At 46.7% G+C, this 21,434-nt stretch overlaps 2 protein-coding genes across 3 annotated transcripts; both read right to left on the reverse strand.

Annotated features, from left to right (window-relative positions):
• Nucleotides 1–259: 259 nt before the first annotated feature.
• LOC120641461 (protein argonaute 1B) lies at nt 260–15,166 on the reverse strand. 2 transcript variants are annotated; one of them, XM_039917611.1, is made up of 23 exons: nt 14,860–15,166; nt 5,982–6,682; nt 5,654–5,874; nt 5,425–5,574; nt 5,212–5,345; nt 4,949–5,058; nt 4,755–4,861; nt 4,532–4,670; nt 4,281–4,397; nt 3,768–3,875; nt 3,590–3,661; nt 2,728–2,850; nt 2,471–2,636; nt 2,272–2,393; nt 2,059–2,196; nt 1,834–1,976; nt 1,684–1,746; nt 1,550–1,613; nt 1,340–1,475; nt 1,184–1,257; nt 1,008–1,102; nt 893–924; nt 260–813 (listed from the first exon to the last, which is right to left on the reverse strand). In XM_039917611.1, the coding sequence occupies exons 1-23, from the start codon at nt 14,912–14,914 to the stop codon at nt 608–610; spliced, it is 3,276 nt and encodes a 1,091-aa protein (XP_039773545.1). In that variant the 5' UTR covers nt 14,915–15,166; the 3' UTR covers nt 260–607. The 2 variants fall into 2 exon arrangements, with proteins under 2 accessions (XP_039773545.1, XP_039773546.1); XM_039917612.1 differs by lacking the exon at nt 14,860–15,166 and adding an exon at nt 8,270–8,485 and having other exon boundaries at nt 266–813.
• A 2,598-nt stretch (nt 15,167–17,764) lies between these two features.
• On the reverse strand, nt 17,765–20,233 carry LOC120641462 (eukaryotic translation initiation factor 3 subunit G-like). The gene is made up of 2 exons (XM_039917613.1): nt 19,805–20,233; nt 17,765–18,744 (listed from the first exon to the last, which is right to left on the reverse strand). Exons 1-2 carry the CDS (start codon nt 20,151–20,153, stop codon nt 18,215–18,217), a joined length of 879 nt encoding a protein of 292 aa, XP_039773547.1. The 5' UTR covers nt 20,154–20,233; the 3' UTR covers nt 17,765–18,214.
• Between the last annotated feature and the right edge of the window lie 1,201 nt (nt 20,234–21,434).

A 21,434-nucleotide genomic window follows, 5' to 3' on the forward strand; every position in this document is an offset into this window, starting at 1 on the left:
CAACGCGAACTTTGCAGCGAGGAACGGGGTGGCAAGCCAACTGGCAACAGGTCTGGCGCCGGATTGCGGTTTGGCGTCTGGGCGGGTTTAAATCCACGTCCGAATCCAAAATAGACCACAAGTATTCTCACCGAGGAATTCACAATGAAACACGATGCTGAACAAATAAAAGTAGAGCAGAATTTTTTTTCTTGAAACGTAGGGAATGTGAGCTTATTCCATTCCAGAATCTCGATTCACGTCTGACCACAGCATGATATAAGAGAAGTAATTAAGAAACAAGCTGCCATATCAGTATTAAAGAGTGACTAGCTACAACTTGCATCAAATAGTTCACAAGCAAGCCTCGCAGAACAATGGTTCGTCAATACATACCAGTCTTTCTTGTGGCTGGCTACAACTCGCAACAAATAGTTCACTTCAAACAGTAAAACAAAGCTCCCGTGGCAGCAGAGTTCACAGCATCACCGACACAGTACAGGTACTTGAAACAAACAGATTACTGGGCTAGTCTAAATGCATAACGACAGTGCCCAACAGTAACACTGAAATGGTGGGGGTACATGGAGTACTCCAGGGTACTCCTTGGTGGAGGCTGCACAGCATCTCAGCAGTAAAACATGACGCGCTTCACATTTTCCTTGAGGGCGGGCAGGGGCCTAACGGCGACACTCCCTGCAGCCCTGCTGCTGCGTGCCCCACCTGGTGGAGGGCCACGGGCACCACTTGCCATTGACCCGCTGTCAGAAGTATCTGGTTCCATGTAGAAGCGAGCTCGGAAGGCAGCCAAATGAGCATAGTATGCCGGAGGCACTGCACAAAACCAAGCAACAGTCAGCGAGTTATTTGGCCAGAGTAACACCTAGAGACTAATGTTTCAAGTTAGGCTTACCAATTGACACGGAGCGGGTGCACCTAGCGTACCTGCAAAAGTTGAAACAACGTTTAATAGGCAGCAGTTCAAGAGTATGCAGAAAGTAATGGGTCAATGGAGCAGTAGATATTACGTGTAGCACAGGTTGTTTGTCAGAGTCTGCAGCTCATCAGCTGTAAACTTGTTCTCATCCCACAGGACATGATAATGAGCTGGGCGGCTTGTTCCCTGAACAGATGAAAACTTCAAATCAGCAATCACTTTCCCATCAATCAATTGATGGATTAAAAACGAGGATGAATAATCAACCTGAATGCCAGCATGGCTACACAGGTAGAAATCAAACTCGGTAGGATGGCAAATCTTTGAATCAACCACGGTGCCTAAATCAGGTAAAACAGTTTCTGGTCAGATTCAAATTAGACATGCGAGGCCGAAAAAACTGGAGGTGCAACGCGAACTAACCAGGCAGTATGTTCCCACTTCTATCAACCGTACGCTGATCATTGTGGTTATTAGCAAATAACCTAGTGTGATGCCGCTTCTGAACTACCACAAAAGTAACTGGAGGCTGGTAATTGGGCTCCAAGGATGCACAAGCCTATATCCATGTTCGGCAACAGTGAGAAAAATATGATTAACAGGATCAGATGAATGCTATCGAATTACATATACCTTTCTGATGGCATCAAGTTCATACAGCAATACTTGATAGAACTGTCCCTCACTGACACCATCCCTGAAATTAAAATTTTGTTAACATACTAAAAATCGTGATCAGAAAAGAGATGCTCATGCAAGATAAGAACCTGTAGAATATGATCCTCTGAGGTTTCTGTCCAGTTGCCCTCTTAAAAGAAATGAGAAGTTCCCTGCACAATCAAAAGAATTTACACATATAGCAGAATCCAAAACTAGAGAAGTGCGAATAAATTTCATTATATCAGTAAACATCATACTTGATCATGCCACCAGTTACTGTCCCTCGTTGTGGATCTTGCCATACTTTGAAAAGATCCTGAATCAGCTCCTGGCGATGGGCTTGAGCACTCACTAGTCCAGCATACTTGGTGACCTCAGGCCAGTCTTGCGAAGCAACAACCTGGAAAGGGAACGATCATCACAGGGAATCTATCACAGCAGAACTTCTGGTCTATCATCATTGTAACATGTGTTGCACTTACAGCTGCAATGGAAGGACTGGAATCTTCTCCTGGATGAGGATGCGTAACATCAGCACCAAATATAATAGTCGGTCTGTCACTGACAAGGGGGATTCTCCTTGTCAAAGCATCTACAAGTACAGTATTCCTTCCCCCAACCTGAAAAGGAGGAACCATGAGAAAACTAATGATTCAAGTATTACATAAGGATGGAATGGCATGGAGAGACTTTACCTTAACATTTATTTTGAGTGCAACATTGGCAAGATACTGCTTGCTCATCTTAAAAACATGCTTAGTCAGACAACACTGGGAGACCAATCCTAGATCAGTCTCACAGATCCTCTTGAGATCCCCTGAGTGAAAAGAATGCTGATGACAAAATGTATTGAGTGGACAGTGTTTAAGTGTCTCTGTTGGAAAAGAAGATTACCGTAAAGAGAACCATTATTGTCGGGCAGTATTACAATCAGCAGGTCAAGTTCCCTGCCTTGTGGTCTCAGTATGTTCATCGCATCTTGATAACGTGCCTTTAATGCTCTCTCAACATGTTCTGGCCTTGCAGTCAGCGGAGGCAGCACAGGCGCAGGGGCGAAGTCCTAGAGGGAGAATGGAAAATATGAAGAGTAAATAACACAAAATACCAAAGGAATATTGGGCATGAGTGATATTCAGAGGACAAAGATGTACCATTCCAGAAATTTGGCACATGATAGCCAGCTCATGACAGAAGCCCCTAGCAGCACTATCTTGCACATTCCGAGAAAAGTTAATACACGCCCAGTTGCTGACTCTGCCACCATTAACCATTTTCTACCCAGGAAAAGAACAAAGACGAGATTATCAAATCAAACAACAAACAGGGAACATGCAGATAGAGGCAGGCAAAATGTAGAAAACAGATGTTATCTAGATAAAAGTATGTCAATGGCACATCATAACCTAAAGGATTAATGTTGCAGTTGACGTGTTGCATAAAAGAAGAGCAAAATCAGACACAATTCAGGAGTTCTTGATAGAGCTTTCTGTGTAAATAATGCAAAATCTCTCCTCCCAATATGCTTCCATGAGACACTAGATAGATGCTGGAATTTTGAGGTAACCAGATGATAAAAACAAAATCAAATCAAATACAAGCAGTGAAACAATAAACTGATTGTAGCTTCCATGAATCTGTAGTCTCATCAACAGGCTAATTTGTTGTATTATTCATTGCAGAAATGGCACAAACTTTCAGCGTGCTCGGCTGCAGCAGCCAGCCAGCAGCTGCAGCCAGCCACGCTGCGGGACTGCGTCCGTGCCCTGCAACCGAGCGGCTGGGCTGCACAGCCACAGCCGCAGAGCAGCGAGCAGGTTGTACAGCAGTGGGTGACATCTACTCACTTGCTGGTTTACTTTCTGCTATTTTCAATTTTGGCAAATTATTGTACTTATTTAAATTTGTTATGGTCCTCGCCCAATGTTACCATGAGGGGAAATTTAATGGCATTTGAAGTTATATAGGAAAAGTTATTTTATCAAGATTTCTTGAGACATATCTGACCAAGCATACCTTATTCATCATGTTCCATTGGCCAACTCTTGGCAAAACATCCCTCTCTCTGCCACTATCATGGTATTTAAGCTAATTACACAAAAGTACAAATTCCACATTAGTAGCCATGCACAACATATGCATAAATATGGAAACAAAATGTAGTGATGCTGTTAGACCTCAGAAATTAACTTACCCTTGGTGGTGGCAGAACACGAGCTTCAACTGCTGCGAGGCGTTCATCAATTCTTATACCAAATTCCTGTGCATACGGGTCTTCATAGTATGCATTGTGATGCACAGTCTGGTAAAAACGAGGAAACGTAAAATAAGGATGCAAGTCAGAATCATCAATTCATCTGATTGACCTTGGGGTTAATACTAGAACAATAAAACCTGTGTAGTATTACATTTAATCATTAAACAGCAACAATACTGATAAAACAGATGATACTATTCACCAGAAAATATGACTCACAGAAACATTTTATCTACCTAGAAAGGCAGAGATCATTCAGATGCACATGTGTAACAAAAAATAATGACAAGTGGCAATAATTTTGTAGTGCCCCTAAACCATAAACCAAAGCTCAAAAGCTAAATATTGCTACACAGGCTATTATTGCAGCATGGTTAAACACCTGAATTCATGAGATGTGGATCACAACACTGATTACATAATATGCACAAATACATGATCAACTGTCACCTGTAAGATGTCCAGCTCACGCTCTTGAGGGCGCTGACAGGTCACTTTCAGTAGAGCAGTGATTTGTTTCTCGTTGAGTCGCTTTGAGTAACGCTGTCCTTCAACTATCTTACAGACCTGATATTTCATATTTCAAAAGCATAAGCAACTTACAAAAATATGCTGAAGCAGGATGTAGCATTGAGAACACATTTGAAGCATAAGCATAATATAGCAAATCAATTTCAATAGAGATAATTGAAGACACTAACTTCCATAGGCAGATAATTTGGTCTTTGCTGATTGCCCACTTGCAAGCAAGGTAAAGTGGTGTGTTGAATACTAAAACCATACGTCTCCATGAAGTATTGCACCACAGTCTTCACAGTACCACGATCATCAACTGGGAATCTATCACAGAGAAACCAACAAAACTATGTCAGAGCATTATCCTTTAAGCTATTAACACATACCAGCAAGGGAAGAAACACATACGATAGCTCTCTTGTTGCTTGTGAAGTGAGGCCAGAAATACGATATTTTCTGCGCATATTTCCACGGTGTGTGACCTCGACCTTCACACCTCTCAAGGCTTTTTTGATCTACAGAATTTAAAAGATGACAGTAACTTAGCACCAACTAAGCATAAAGCAAAGTTACTATCGACAAGGTAAGGTAATAATTCAAACCTTCACACGATCAGAATCAGACAATGGTCTAACTGAGATATCTCTGTTAAGAAGCTGAGCAACAAAATCAATCACAGGGAGAGGCTCGATAAACGCAGTAGATGACATATCTGCATGGGACAAATCAAAGGCTAAGACAAGACTGATACTGACCCCCATAAACTACACCAAGTCCATGCAAAGTAGCATAATACTGACATGGATCATGTGACAACTGAAAGAAAAGCAACGAAATAAAAAAGGTCGAGGTGATAGTATCTAACCAATATTCAGGGAAAGGCCCATCTGTGTCGGTCTTATGCTTTGGTAAAAACCGCGCCAACTTTCCAAACCCTCACCAAGTTGCTGGCGTCTTCCTAAGTTCGGAGAATAAAATGATCTACCAACAGGAGAATACCTACACGAAAAGTGTAACTACAATAAAGACTTTGCCACAGAAAAAATAACTATAAAAATACAACTAGCTCAATTATCACCTCGCAGTAGGCAGTTCACGCAGTACAATGTCAAGCACTTGAAGAGCTTCTTGAGGAGCATCTGCTTGCCTTCCAGCTAGGAACATAGCCAAATGGTGGAGATCAGCACGGGCAGCAAATTTGATCACCACCCTAAATACTCTCTCACGCCTGAATCAGAAGGGATGGCAGAAGTCAGCAAAAAAAAATGCTTTGAATGTCCTAAATATAGACAGCAGCAATACCATACCTTTTACCGCCTTGGCCACCACTAAGACTATCTTCCTCATCTTGCAAGGTAATTTCAAATGTCCTAGAAGTAAATGGCAGTGGTCCAGCTGTATAAAGGCTCTTTCTTCCATCGTATGCAGGTAGACGCCCACCCAATTGGGATTGTCTATACAGCGTTACAAGCTCTCCCATGACAGCACGATTGACACCACGTGAAGTAACCTCAGGTGTTATAGATACCTGAAGACAATAGATTGATTGAACATAAATTACACTTATCAAGAAAAAAACAGAAATCACAAATAAAAATTGGCATGAAATTACTTCTTAGGAGGAGCGGAGCTTACATCGTATTGGTGAAGATCTTTGTCAGGAAGCTCAGCAAAGAAATGATTTGCCTTCACAATGCACCTGTCCCCATAAGTACCCTTGCCAGGGCGCAACGGGAACCGAAGCGATTTGCTTGATGCCGGTGCCACTTGAATTTCTTGGTCTGTGGAAGTCTGGCCGCGAAGTGCAAGTTGCTGAAATTGTTGTTGGACATGTCCAGAGCTCACCTCTACCATAGGCTGTGAGGATGAGCCGGATCCCGATGGGGATGGTGAAACCATCGGGGCTTGATACTGGACATATGGGGCTTGGTGCAGCTCGGGAACTGTTCTGGATGGACCTGGAGGAACATTTCGTCCAACACTACCTCCCCTATGCCCACCATAGTATGGCTGTGGCATTCCACCTCTGGGGCGGGGACCACCACGTCCCAGGTATTCACCGCCACGTCCCTGGTAGTCACGCGGGTGATACTCAGGTGGCCCACCACCCGGGTGATGTGGCTCTGGCCCTCCACGGCCCTGATAGTGTCCACCACGGCCTTGGTGTTGACCGCCACCACGGCCGCCCTGCTGAGGCACCCAGCCGCGTCCTCCCCCATGTTGTTGAGTTCGCTCAGTTCGCTGTGAGGAACCTTGTCCAGAAGCCCCTGAAGACTCTCCAGAAGTTTCTCCAGAGCCACCAGGGCCAGTTCTCTTCTTCCTCACCATGATGGGCACTGGCATGAAACAAATAAATCAAGACCAACACTTGACATGAAGAAAACTGTTTGACTATATCTGTGAAAAATAAAATAGCAACAGAAGATTGTATACTGACGAGAATTGCAAGAGTTCACACAGAATAAAGAAAATGTAAACAATGTAACAAATATAACATTCTACCAAGCTGCATCCAGGAATTGGTAACATAACAAATAGAAAGGAACTGCAATTTCACAAGTATTAGGAAACAAGACTTATGTAACTGATTGCATTTTTATTTGCTTTACAATTCTTGGTTTTGATTATTGCGCTGTTTCTGTGGTTGGCTGCGAGCTTCTGTCTAAAAGAATATGGGCAAGTAGGTTAGGAAAACGTAAGAAAGAGCATTTCATCCAACGCAGAGTGATATAGGTGTCCCCTAGGTACCTAATTTTTTTATTTATTAAAAAATGATATCCTCACATATACAGGCAAGAAATAAATAAAATCAACCAGTTGCAACCCCCCCCCCCCACCCTCTTTTATACACATAACCAGAACTATACTTTCATTAAACAGAAAATGTACGTGACTCAGCCTTCAGGAATGTCCAAACAACGCCATAGTATGAGACCAAACGTATAGACAAGAACAATGCAGCACTGACAATGAAGCTGGTAGATACTACAACTACACACCTATTAAAGACTTGCACTATGTGGTGTTTTAAACTTGGTTTCAGGAAGGTTATTTTCTAGCTGTAGCTGTTCAATAGGATGCCTCGAGATGACATCTAACATTTTTTTTACCTTACCAATAACCATTTTGATCACGATCAACACAACAGCTTTTATCGAATGGTGGAACAATCCTTTAGTGTAGAACAGTATATACTCAGTGCTCACAGTTGTAATCAATGTTGGGAGTTCACACTGAGTGAGAACATCGAATGTTAGGCACAAACTGATGTTGGAACTCATCTTGAAATTTAACTCAACAAGTTATGCTTAAACTAATCCTTGTATATTGACAGAAAGACAACAACAAAAAACTAGTCCCCCTAAACCCCGATTAACACAGTCAGACACAAGGTTCAGCAGTTAAAACACACAAAAATACAGTAGACGTCTTAAAACACACAAAAATACAGTGGACGTCTTACTTGAACGTAGAGGAAAATAACCACACAAGCAGATAAGCAGCAGAAGGGAGTAAGAGAAAAATCAACACTTTGAGACTTTGGCGCCAGGCAAGCAGTTTCGCCCAAATATCAAGCACTTGACACCTGAAAGAACAGAGGTCTTTATCTCGCAGCGCAACTAAGCCTCCTATCTCCACATTACGCGCTTAGCCTAACGAACCGAAGATGATCGCAAAAACACGTGCAAATAGCCAAGCCCCCATCGGATCAGCTCACCACCGAGCCAGGGCCGGCCAAATCGACCAACAGACCCCGACAAATGCGCCAGCACCCTCTCCAGCTCGCCTATTCAAGCACCAACACCGCCGCAACGCACTAACCCACCCCCCGGAACAACCGCACGCTACGCTTAAACACACGCCACGCAGAATCAGCGGACGGGAAGCAGCAGATCTAGCAGAGCACGGGAGGGGAGCAGCACCTGCGCAGGGTCGGCGGACGGCGGCGCTGGGCGGGAACGGAGCGGGAGTGCTGGGCTCCCAACCCCACTGATGGCGCTCCCTCCTCTACTGCCGCGGCGCTGCTGCTCGCTGGGTGGTGCTCGTGCCCACCACCTCTCCGCCTTTTTTGAGGAGGGGAGGGGGAAGGCGACGGCCGCTCGGGGTTAATTAGCGGCAGCGGCAGTGCGGCTCACTGGGGAAAGCGCCGAAGCGAGCGCAGAGCTGGGGGTGGCTGCGTGCCCGTGTCAGGGTCAGGGTCAGGTCGCGGCGCGGGGCGGGTCGCGGCGCCGTGTACCCGGCGACCCGTTGGGAGTGGGATTAGTGGAGGAACGTGGGTGCGGGTGCCACTGACGAGGTGGGTCCGGGGCCGCGCGATTGGCCGGGACCGCCTCGGGCGCGACGCCTCCGGTTGGATTAGTGGGGCTAATCAAAGGTTTTAGGCGGAAACGACGAGGGGAGACCGGGCGTCAGGAGTGGATAATCGTGCTCCCCCTCGCCCTGTTGTTCCCCAGGGCCCCAAGACGTTTCGATTGGTGATTGGGTCGCCTCGCTTTCGTGCCCCCGCGCGCGCTACGCGACCATACCCCGACCGAGCGAGTACCACCGGTCCATCCACAGGCGTCGCGTGCGTACCTGCAGCGTACGGGCGTGAGAGGGAAACACAGGAGGAGGGCTCGGCTCGGCGAAGCGAAGCGATCACGGGTGAGGAGTCGCAGCGAGCCATCGCTGTCGCCGCACTCCCGTTTCGGCTTAAGCCGTTCAGGCCCGTAAAAGGGAAAGAAGGAATGGGTCAAACAGACGGGCCGCCGCTCGCTCGGTGCACCAGCCAGCCAGCCAGACACAGTGTCACAGTAGCATTAGCTGCCGCACCCAACACGACGGGCGGGCTACGGCCACCCTAGCAGATCGATGGCCCAGCTCGGTTCCGCATACGGGGCGCACGCGCCAGTGCGTGGGGGCGCACAAGACTGTGCACGTCACTCGCCGCCTAGTTTGCCTGAGCTAGAGGTAGCACAAATTTTCACCAATAATTACGAGTATTAAATAAAATCGGTTTATAAAATTAACTCTACAACCATACGCTACTTCGCGAGATGAATCTAACGAGGCTTTTGATTGCACGATAAAATATTGGTTACTATAGTATTACTGTAATTAATCATTAATTAATTAATATTATTAGATTCGTCGCGAAAAATTACATTCATCCGTGAAAAAATTTTGCAAATAAACTTTATTTAATATTTCATACATACAAATTTTTTTAGCGCGAGTACCGCAACGCTAACGAAACAGAGCCTGGACCTCACCTGCTCTCCCCTACGCGCGATGACACGACGAGCCCACCTGCAGCGCGGGCCCAGCGCGCAGCGAGCAGGGCGGCGCTGGAAGAGTGGCAGGTCACTCAGCGGCGTGGTACGTGGGGCCAGCGCTGCGAGGGCCGTACCGGGCGCGCGGCCAGCCGTTGCTCTGATGGGCCCGCGGCCCGATGAGGGGGACGGAGTGGAGCACGCGGTACGGGTGCGGAGGTGGGGGTGGGGGCCCTTTCGCTTTCGCGCCTCTCGCTCGCGACCGCCGACCAGAGCAGGCTAGGCCGGCCAGTGCCCAGAGGGCTGCCTCGGGCCTCACAACCAGAATGACACAGCCGGCCGCCGGCCTTCTCCAAAGCCTCTCACCACTACTCCAACCGTCCAAAAAAAAAAATGTAAATCTCATTTCTTAAGGAGTCAAATAATTTCAAATTTAATCAAATTTATATAAAATAGTATTAATATTTGTGCTATAATATAAATATCTTTAGATTAATCTTTAATATACTTCTATACTACATCTATTCGAAAACACAAATATTAGTAATTTTTTGAATAAATTTGATTAAAAATAAAATAGTTTGTCTCATCGAGAAATAAGATTTATATTCTTTTTAAGACAGAGGGAGCACTGGTACCACCGGATCTACCCTATTGATTCGTCGCCCTAACCAAAACCTCAGGAAAATCTCTACAACTTCGGCCGCTTCTCTGTTGTTTGCGCTCGCTCGCTTCTCTTTTTTATTGAAAAAAAATCCTCCTGCAGTATTGCGTCGCAGGGAATCAGGGATTCGTATCGTGCTCGTAGTGGTGCCACTGTCGCTATCCAGGTACTGTACTGTACGAGCGTATGATACGGCAGGTATCACGTCGGTCGTACGCCCACGGCCGGTCGGTGTCTTGGTTTTTCGGTGGAGGGTCGAGACAGCTCTTCGTCTCCGTGCTACAGAGTCCACAACCACAGCAGTGGGGGTACAGTTGAAGGTTTTGCTGGGGGCACCGATGCACAGTGTCACTCGGTCCTGGACTTTTTAACGGTCCGCATTTCCTTGTTGCGAGCAACGCATTCGTGTTGACCATATGTCTAACGCCCACCACCGCTCGCTATCCCTGCCTAGCATCGCACCTTGCTTATTTAGATGGATAAAGTTTTAAATATAAAGCAATATAGCACTTTCGTTTGTATTTGATAATTATTGTCGCGTCATAGGTTAATTAGATTTAAAAAATTAATCTCACAAATTATAGATAAATTGTGTAATTAGTTATTTTATTTAATTACATTTAATACTTCATACATGTGTTAAAAAATTTAATGTGATGGAAAATCTAATAAAGTTTTGAAATTTTGAAGGAACTAACAAGACTCTTGCCTTTGTAGAGGCTTTAAAGAAAATACTGTTAGAGACACAAAGATGATTTGGACATCTCCAAACTGTTTTCTAAACAATGCCTGCTCGCCTTTCACGTCAAGGATGGAGGATACTCCAAAGAACCACCAGGTCTTGCCACGTGTGGGTTTTCGAGACCAAGCCTTTCTGATACTTCCTTGGCAGTTTTTTTTAAAAAAATACTTTTGAGAAAAGGCTAAACATGATCTTCTTCCCAGTAACCCTATTCCTATGCAACTCTTCCTGGTTGTTATTCGTTGGTACCCTCCCGTTGGACTAAACAGATGTTATAAATAGGTGAAAAACTCCTTATTTAAAAGAACTCAAGTTCTTATGACATAGTAAACCTATAAACCCACACTCATATGTCAATTTCCCCTTATTTTCAAAAAACTGTCAAATTCCGCTGTGGTTTTACGTGGCAAATTCTAGAAGTGTGCCTTGTGGTTTATAAAAATGAAGATGTGTCTATATCAGGACGACTACTCCTATGTGGTAAGGACAACTGACGAGCTACTCCCTAGCTTAGTACAGAGCGATCTCTTACAAGGGAAGGCCGGAAGGGACCATTCTGGCTCGCAATGAAAGCGAAGAAAGCCTAAGCATGATTAATGAACCAACAGGCCAGGAGCTTGATCATAAAACGACAGGATGCTAAGAACCTAGTTAGCATAGCGTTGTATAGTGAAAGTTCGGCTACAAATTCTGACACTGTCCTATAGAGATAAGTACGAAAAAAAGAAATGGCCCAGCAGCTAGTCTGGACTCTGGACCATCGAGCTGAATAGCTGATAGCACGGCGCATCGCAATAGCTTTTTTTTTGAAGTAAAATAGCTTTTTTTTTAGTTAATGGAATAAGAATATTCTGATCTGTGCTGTGCTGTAGTTTCCTAACGTATGTACTCAAGCGTTTCTTTCAAAAAAAAAAAGTACTCAAGCGTACAGATGAGAACGTCGACGGCAAACACAAGCCAAAGGATAAAAACTACAGCGTCGTTAGAAGCTGAGAAAAGAGAAAGTACGTTCGATAAATCTGACGGTTGAATTCTCTCTCACCGGTAGACGTGGTTGAATTCTCTATCCCAAAATGTCAAAATCCAACTTAAATCGCTTCGAAAAAGAAGAAACTCCACTGCTGCGAATCATCAGAGGCTGTGTTTAGTTCACACGAAAAACACTGTAGGCCCGCCACTTCTGCTCCGGACCGGACCGCGTCAAACGGCCGGCCCGTGAACCTGCGCGTGGGCCTAGCGCAGGGCCGGGCCAGTCGCCGCCGACGTCGACGTCGACGTTGTGCTGTGCAGCCGGCACGGCGCGCGGCCCCGCCTCTATCCCTGTCAGGCCGCGCAGTAGGCCGAAACGTGTCCCGCGAGGCGCGAGGGAGGGCCCACCTGCACGACGGCGTAGTACGGGCGCACGCACCTCTCCTCTGCTTCGGTGCTGTACTGCTGTGTGTGTACTACCGCTGTACAGCACCCTCGCCCATAATGCCGCGGGCCCGCCGCGGCCTCAGTGCGCCTAGTTTTTTTATTTTAGAGGAGTTTTTTTGTTGTTTCTCAAAATAGTTTTTTTTTGTTGGGATGCTACGCTATCGCTAGTTCGCTACGCACCACGAACTCCGCGGGCGGGCCCAGGCCCCAGCGGCCTCTTCCTGCGCTTGCCGCCACTGATGGGCCCCGTGGACGCATGGCGGCCCGAGGCGAGCGAAGGATCCAACGCCGCGTCTTTTTTATTTTTATATTTTTTTAAATTATTTTTTACAGAAATATATTTTCGATTTCATAATTTACAGTTTTGTACCCCTACCCCCTGACTGCGGGGCGGCAGGGTACCTGCCGCCAACTGACGGGGAGGTAGGGACCTGAATGTAAATAAAATTTATTTTTAATCACATTTTGGCCCCTGAGGGAGCCTGCCGCCCCCTGCCGGGCGGCAGGGTACCTACCGCCAACTGGCGGGGCGGTAGGCCAGGCAAAAAATTATTTTCTTTTTAGTTTCCAGAACAGTGAACTTCTAAATTCAATTAAAAATTATAGAAAAATCAAAAAAATGCAAACTCAATTTTGTTAGGTTTATTAAATCAAAATCTACAGGGAAAAAATACTCATGCATGTGAAATGTCAATTTTGCCCCTCTAAAATTTTAGGTTGTGTTTAATCTAGTTTATTTTGTATCTGTTGTTCTGTTTGTCTAAAAATCTTGAAAATTTTGTGGTAGCCTAATTTTTGCATGTGTATTTCACTAGAAAATTTTCAGGTGCATAGCCTAGGTGCATGTTTGTGGATCTATTATTCTACTGCTAAATGGTGGAAATCCAACAATAATAAATCCACAAACATGCACCTAGACTATGCACCTGAAAATTTTCCAGTGGAATCCACATGAAAAGAGTAGGCTATGCCCCTTGGGTGAGCACAATGGGGGCGCCCGCCGCAAGTGCCAAATGGGTCGGCACTCGACGCGTCCGCCAGGTCTGTTACTGTTGTGATAAGGGCGTGCGTGTGCGCTCCTGGATGTAGCTGTTGTGCTTCTGTCTCTTTGCAAAACCCACAAAAAAAAAGGAACTCGAATCGCAGATCCGCTGCAGTCGTTTCGAAGAAAAAGAAACCGGCTGCAAACCAAGGCTCGTAACAGTCGTTTCGATGGAAAGTAGTACGCGCTCTCTCTGCGCTTGGCTTCTTTGCTCGTGCAAGAAGGCATGGCGCTAAGTGCCGAGATTAACTATTCTACGTGCGCGCGTACGTGTGGTAGAGTAAATCAGTGAACGGTAAGTTTTCTAGCACTTGCTTCATTCATCTCCCGGGCGAGCAGGTCGCACGAAGTTGGGATCATGCGTGAAGACTCCTGTGGCCAGCTCTGGTGCACATGCATGCGCATCCAGGCGCAGCGCAGCACAGAGCGCTGAAAAGGACGATCCATGGACGCGAGTAATAAACAAGCGCTGTTAAAGATTTGTCAGGTAGCTGGTCTAGCAATGGCATTCGGTCCTCTCCTCTGAGCTAAGCTAGCTCGCGACATTACGCCTCTGTTTGACTGACTCCACAGTTGTTTTAGGCTGCTGGAGTGCTGGCATGCCCCCTTCTCCCGGTCCTAGCCGTGTTTGGATTCTCACACGAAATTTTTTTCACAAAAAAGACAAATGCATGCATAAAATGCTAAACGAATTTTATTTGTGAATTTTTTTCACGGATGGACGTAATTTTTCGAGACGAATTTAATCATTCGGTTAAAGACCTCATTAGTTAGAATAACTGCTACAGTACTATAGATAGTTGTGGAGATAATTTCGTAATTAGATTTTATTTAATACCTCTAATTAATAATTAAAGGGGCGAAGACAAACCAAACACGGCCCTAGCTACCGGGATGTGCTCTCGGCAGGTCCTAGCTGACTATAGGTCACTGCACTCGCCGCAGCTCGCACATTTCTCCGCCCTCACTAACCGCAGGTACAGTTCAACGACGACACGTTATAATCTACCCAAAGTACTACTCGGCCAGAACGATCCGATGAACTGTTCTTTTCTTTTCTTTTTTGAAACAAAACCGATGAACTGTTCAGACCGAGCGAAAATCGCTGTAGGCAACCAGTTGGTGATCGGGCGGCATGGGCGCGAACAGCGCCCTCGCCAGGTCGCCGCGAACAGGCAGGAAGCGACCGACGTGCCTCAGGCCGGGCAGCGGTCAAAAGGAGAGCCCGCCGCGGCGCACAATCATGCACGCGAGAACTGTATGATCTGACGGGACGGGCAGGGCTTGCCTGCCGGAGCGGGGAAAAGGCAAAAACCGGAAGCAGCGGGGCAGGGGAAAAGCAGGCGGCGCCGAAGCGAAGACGAGGAAGGGGCAGGGCGGGGCACACGGGGGCGTACCTTGATGGGGGCGCCCGTTCTCCACCCGCATCGCCATGTCAAGGTCGCAGATCATTCCACAACGCCGCGGAGCCGGGGGCGGGCCGGCAGCCGGAGCGCGGCGCACGCCGTCGCCGCCGAGGAGGGGAAAAAAAAAGAAAGAAAGAAAGAGGTCTTTGTGATGGCTGGCGGGGCGGGGCGGATCACGAGCGCGCCGGCGCGGAGGTGCCGGGGTCTTATTGGTGGCTGCCGGTCTGGGCGACTCTAGCGATGGCAGAAGCTAGGAGGGGGCAAGGGGAGGAGGATGTGGGTGTGGGGCTCGGCTGCCTCACTGGCCTCGTCGTAAGCAAAAGATATCGGTGAGGTGTGCGCGAAGATCCGCCCAATTATTGCTGTTGGCTTTGGCGCCGGGGAGGGGAAAAAAATTTTGAAGGAAAGGAGGGAAAAAATATTGCCCCGTGGCGCAGGCGGTTTGTGGCCAGGCCTGGCTTCCATTCCCGCGATCGATCGACGTGGGAGCACTGCTCCTTTGGGTAATGGTGCGGATTAGCCACCAGCCATTAGCCGGCCGCGCGGCGTGCGCGCGAGCTTGATGGCCCCCGTTGGGGACGGAGGGGCCCCCTCCTCCTCCCAAAATGGGTTGCCACTAGCTCACTGCCACCGAGCACCGATCATATTCGCCATCACACAGAACAAAAAAGGCGCGAATGGTCAAAGGGGAAACCTTTGCTAGATAGGGCGATCCGAGTTGGCGAGTTCCCAACTTCGGTGCGTCGGAATGACCCAGGATGCATTGTTTAGTAGCCATGGCAGCGCAATCGTGTCCCGAAGGGATTAAACAAGATAGCACTAGCTAAGTTGAGATCCAGTCGGCATTCGAGTGATCCGACGCGCGATGCTTACCTGAAGTGAGATGCAGGTAATCTCTCACCTGCAAACCCAGCCGCGCAATTTAGTATCCACGCTAGTTGCGGCCGTGACCTGTTTGGAGAGGGACCTGTATGGTTTTTCTATGGTCTCCAAGCTCATCCGCTTTGTCGCCATCAATAGCTCGATAATGCCTGACATCCCAATGAAAGGGCCATTGTGTATGCATGGTGGTTGAGCATCTTATGAAAAGACTGCAAATTTGGCATCTCCTTAAGGAAAAGATTGTTGCAATACATGCTTTGCAATCGCAGGAGCATACTGTTTTTTTAGGTCACTGTCACCTTTTTTTCCCCTGGCATTTAGTTAATTTGTCAGATGGGAATGATCCAAGGGAATATACGTGGCTGGAAAACGGGCAAATATATTTTTAGTGGAGGCTTGTATCTGTGCAAAACTTTGTTTGTCTTTCATTGTCCCCATAAATAAACTGGTTCCTAAAGATGGAACAGAACGCGTAAAAATTTGCCTTATCTGCTGAGGAATGAGGAACCAGTTTTCGACCCACGGTCCAGCAGAGATACAGTTGAGACTGAAAAGGGCCGGGCCGGCCCGTAGCCCTGCTAATGGGTTGGAACCCGCACCATACCCAACCCCACCCAAAATTAACATATTTAGATACCCAACCCCACCCAACCCAATTAGTTAATTTCTCAACTCTAACCAACCCGCCCCATTATAAGCGGGTAACCCATAAAAACCCATGTGTTCTACTATGCAGAGGAATTTAGTGGTTCTACACTTAATGTGGGGATCACATATATGTCTAGCCACACTACTTTGCACAGAGTATCTGTCAGTCATATTGACTCATCTCTAAAAATTTCAGTCAATTTCGATAAAATTTTATAGTGTGAACGCGAGGTTTTAATTCTAGGGTCCGGCTCTTGATGTGGAGCCCACGTGTAGTTCTAGCCACGCTGCTTTGCACAGAGTAGCTGCCAGTCGTACTGAGTCATCTCCAACAAATTTCAGTCAATTTCGATAAAATTTTATATTGTGAACGCGAGGTTTTAATTCTAGGGTCCGGCTCTTGATGTGGAGCCCACGTGTAGTTCTAGCCACGCTGCTTTGCACAGAGTAGCTGCCAGTCGTACTGAGTCATCTCCAACAAATTTCAGTCAATTTCGATAAAATTTTATAGTGTGAACGCGAGGTTTTAATTCTAGGGTCCGGCTCTTGATGTGGAGCCCACGTGTAGTTCTAGCCACGCTGCTTTGCACAGAGTAGCTGCCAGTCGTACTGAGTCATCTCCAACAAATTTCAGTCAATTTCGATAAAATTTTATAGTATGAACGCGAGGTTTTAATTCAGGGTCCGGCTCTTCATGTGGGGCCCACAGGTAGTTCTAGCCACACTGCTTTGCACAAAATAGCTGCCAGTCGTACTGAGTCATCTCCAACAAAATTCAGTCAATTTCGATAAAATTTTCTGATATAAACACGTGGTTTTAATTTCAGAGTCCAGCTCTCACGTGGGACCCACATTTATATATAGTTATACTATTTTGTAAAAAGTATCCATTTCAACCCACCCCAACCCGCCTCAACCCGCATTTATATAGAACCCGCCCCGACCCACCCCATTAACTAATACAACCCATTTTAAATCATCCAAACACACTCCATTTCAAAACCCACCCCATAAAACCCATTTCAACCCAACCCATTAGCAGGCCTACCGGCCCGACTTCTCTAAAATTCAACCCTTCGCATTTTATTCTTTTTTTTATGAAACAACGCTCTTTTACATCAAGCTCTAAAATATTTCAAGTGAAGATCAGAGTAAAGCCTGCTTCCACACATATTATTGCTATATTTTTTCCTATCTCAACAATGGATGTGACTCAGATATGATCTCTCAAATACGTAGCCAATTGTAATATCCTTATGCAAGTTGCATTATTGCAGTTTTATGTACTCCCTTTGCCCTAAATTAACTAAATTATACTGTCACTTTAGTTCCATACCAAGTCAAACCGTCTCGGAGCTATATGTAATGCAAGATTATAATGATTCGATCAGAGCATGGATATGCACCAGTACAACACTACAACAGCAAGTTAAACAGAGAGATCCATGTCTGGTTCAGAATATGCTTGCTGATCCATACACAAACTGATCAAACATGTAGGTCCAAAGTGCCATTCTGAATGCATCAAAGCTGTAGCTGGGTTGCGTACCAAACTGACAAGCAGTGCATACAAGAAACTGGTGACCGAATAAGGAAAAGCTCCAAGGATATTGCGACATACAGAACTCATCCCATCCTCCAATATTCGCATTTGAAAGACTGGCAGATCACGAGTACAATTACCTCGTCCAAACAAAATAACTAGAACAGGTCTAGGACATAGGATATGCCCATAACACTGAGTACTAGCTCAAACGACCATATTGATAAGCACTAGGGTGAATATATGCCATGCTTGGAGAGGTAGTAGCAAGAACTAGTTCGGCCTGTCTGACCACTCGATTCGGAGGATAAGGTTATCATAACCATACCCATTGAGCGTGCTGATAGCCTTCTCACCATCCTCTCTGTGAACGAAGTTGACAAAACCAAACCCCCTGCTTGATCGAGTCCACTTATCCCTCGCGACAAAGGCACGGGTAACAGGGCCAAATGTCCGGAACAGCTCGAGGAGGTCAGCCTCATGGGTGTCCTCTGACAGATTGTTCACACGGATGGAGTTCTCATCATTCCTTCTCCTCATACTTGCTCCACTTGTATCGGCACCTTCTTTCTTGTTTGGAGGAACATATGCTCGCTCGCCAGGTGGTGCTGCACGGCCGTCGGGAGTAGAAGACCTGTCAACAAAACCTTCTCCCTGTTGAGCAAGGTCCTTGTAGGGGCACCTTGAGGTCCAGTGGTCACCCTTTTTCCCACAGATTCTGCAAAGCATGAGAAGGGCACCACCTCCAGTACTTGCCATTGACAGTGGATCACCAGAAGTAGTTGGTTCCTCAGTTTGCTTCCCTACAATTGAATGAACGGTTAGCAACAAAGGCAAAAAAGATAACAAGATTACAGTAGAACCAACAAGTTTTGAAGCTTCAGAACCAGAAAAAGAACGTGCATTATATTATAAACAAGAAAAACAAACCAAACTGTCAGCCGTTTTAAAAAAGATTAATGTTGTAGTTTCAGAAGAACGTTAACAACGGTGAGCTGATAGGTTTCTATATCAACAAGATGTACATCACTGAACTGACAGATCATTTGGCAGGTAAGGTTAGATTTGATCAAAAGTAACGATGCCTGAATTTGTGAATGTATGGAAACAGAATAGTAACCAGACCAAGAAAAATGAGTGATAAGCAAAAAGTCAGGCTAGATTCTTGTAGTGTGTATGCATTCAGATTTCAGGAGGATATAGTTCTATTGTAGAATGAGATCACCTGCAGTTGCTGCTACAACTGCAACATAGCACTAACAGCATGGAATTCGGTATTTGAAGTAGCTGGTAATGTTCGTTTAATATATTAAAAGTAGAATTCATCAGCAGCTAGAATTATTATCTAGACATATGACATAAGTCAGGGAGAATGAAGAGTCACAGGAAAATGCGGAATGCTAATTTTGGGTGTGTGGTAAGACTATCATCAGATTTCAGAAGCAATTGGAATGGGAATGAAGGCATGCCCCTTCCCTTCCATGGCAGGTAGAGATGCAAGTTATATACATTTTGGGTTATTGGGTCAACCCAAAAAGTTGATAAAATGAACTAGAGTGGCATTTAGCATAAATAATTTAGGAGGAGAAATCAGCTAGAGTGGCATGCCACCGTAATTAATTAGCTGACCCAAAAAACACAATTAGGTGCCCACTTGCATCCTTAATGGCAGGTGATACGGAAGTACTAATTCGTGTACACACCACACGTCCATAACTACCAACAATACGATTAGCACGGTAATGGGAAATCATATATGGTCGAGGCACATTATAGTTAATCATGGCTTCAGAGATAAATCGATCAACGCGGAGCAGATCTAGGGTGGAGGAAACGCATGAGGGTGAACAGAAGAGCCGCTACCTGGGGCTCGTGGGCGCTCGAGGAGGACCTCTTCGGTGGAGACCATGGTGAGGCGCGAGCCGTCGTCGCCCCCCTTGACGGCGTCGCCGAACTTGGCCCACGAGCGGCGCTCGACCGCGCTCCTGGAGAGGCGGGCGTGCGCGAGGCTGCGGGTGCGGGTGCGGGTGGTGACCTTGACCTTGTTGCCGCCGTCGTCGAGGCGGTACTCGATCACCGTGCGGAGGCCGCCCGCGTCGGGCCCGAGGACGACCCGCGGCGGGAGGAGCGGGCCGAGGTTGCCCCCGTCGTCGTCCTCGAGCTCGCCCCACCGGAACTTGGGCGGCTGCTGCGTCGCCACCGCCGCCTCCATGGCTCTCTCTCGCTCGCTCGCACGCCGCGTGCGCTAGGGCTTTGGGGGTGCGGCGGTGAGGAGGAGTCGAGGAGATGGTGACTGGCGATTGGTGAAGTGGCCGAGTGGGCCAGTGGGGAGTGCTTCGGTTTGGTTCGGGCTTCAGATTGGGTGGGCCGTAGTGTTTTCCCCCTTTCCGAGCCGAGGACGTGGGCTACATTACTCGTGGGCTGGTGCAGGTCGGCTTTTTCTTCCAAGGATGCAGGACCATAATTGGGCTGGAGAAGACCTATTCGGCCCGGTCTTGAAGCTTAAAATGCCTTTTCTACACCCTACGGATCCTCTCAAGGGTGGGATGGGGCAAGGAAAAATTTCTCGGCGAGAATTTTCCGAGAAAATCGAAAATCCTGTTTCTCGGCGGAGTCCGGTTTTTTTACTTATCGCCCGAAATTTTCGGCCCTTTTGAATATCCGCCCAAACCAAATTGGTGCAGCCAAATATCAGGCCACCCCGCTGCCTCCTAACACTAAATCTTATTCATATTCCATTCCCCATCTCTCTCGGTCCCTCCACGACTTCATAGGAAGCCATGACGATAGCGGTGGCCATATTAAACAGACTGTTTGTTGTGGCAAGAAAGTCATATTTATATGCATTGTTGTATCTTGTTTATACTATTAGATTGTTTGGAAATAATCTAGGTTACTTCCTGCATAAATTGAGAATTTTTTTTCTAAATTTCATCCGAAATCAAAATGGCAAATCCGATAATTTTTCGAGAAATCCGATAAACGCGTTTCTCGCTGACCTCCGGTTTTTTTTCCTTACCTGTAAGGAAAACCCTGGGATGGGGCACGTTTGCGAGTCAGCATCAACCAACAGATGGTTGACTTGAGAATAGGACGATGGATTCCTTTCATTCTGTCGATCGATCCGGCCTAGTGCAACAGCAAGCCTGGCGGGTCATATAGGGAAGGCAGCCAGACGGGCAGCTCGTGCCTAGGCTGTCTGGAGCAATTTGACTGTTTAGTCTTTTAATGAAACTTTGGTTCACATCGGCGACCAGCGCCTGCCGCCGTACAAACCATTTGACAAGTCACCAAATCGCTAGCTAGCCAGTGGTTTGCCGAGGTTTTTATTTTCCGACGTGACACGATTCTTCCTGTCCCTCTGATCAGCTCTACTAGCCCTTCAGTCTCTACCCGACGGCTTTTCGATCTCTCTCAGCTCGTGCGTCAAGCTAAGCATCAGGCACCGGAGCGAGCGAGATGAACCTAAACGTGCCATTGCTCCTCATCGATC

Source organism: Panicum virgatum, chromosome 7K, assembly GCF_016808335.1.
Source record: "Panicum virgatum strain AP13 chromosome 7K, P.virgatum_v5, whole genome shotgun sequence".
Classification (NCBI taxonomy): domain Eukaryota; kingdom Viridiplantae; phylum Streptophyta; class Magnoliopsida; order Poales; family Poaceae; genus Panicum; species Panicum virgatum.

Excerpts from the sequence above, each read along its gene's own strand:
- LOC120641461 (XM_039917611.1), bottom strand. The coding sequence starts at position 14,914 with ATGATCTGCGACCTTGACATGGCGATGCGGGTGGAGAACGGGCGCCCC. Across the intron at positions 5,875-5,981 it reads AAGATCTTCACCAATACGAT|GTATCTATAACACCTGAGGT; the intron begins GTAAGCTCCGCT and ends TATTGTCTTCAG. Across the intron at positions 4,398-4,531 it reads CAAATTATCTGCCTATGGAA|GTCTGTAAGATAGTTGAAGG; the intron begins GTTAGTGTCTTC and ends ATGAAATATCAG.
- LOC120641462 (XM_039917613.1), bottom strand. The coding sequence starts at position 20,153 with ATGGAGGCGGCGGTGGCGACGCAGCAGCCGCCCAAGTTCCGGTGGGGC. Across the intron at positions 18,745-19,804 it reads CGAGCGCCCACGAGCCCCAG|GGAAGCAAACTGAGGAACCA; the intron begins GTAGCGGCTCTT and ends ATTCAATTGTAG.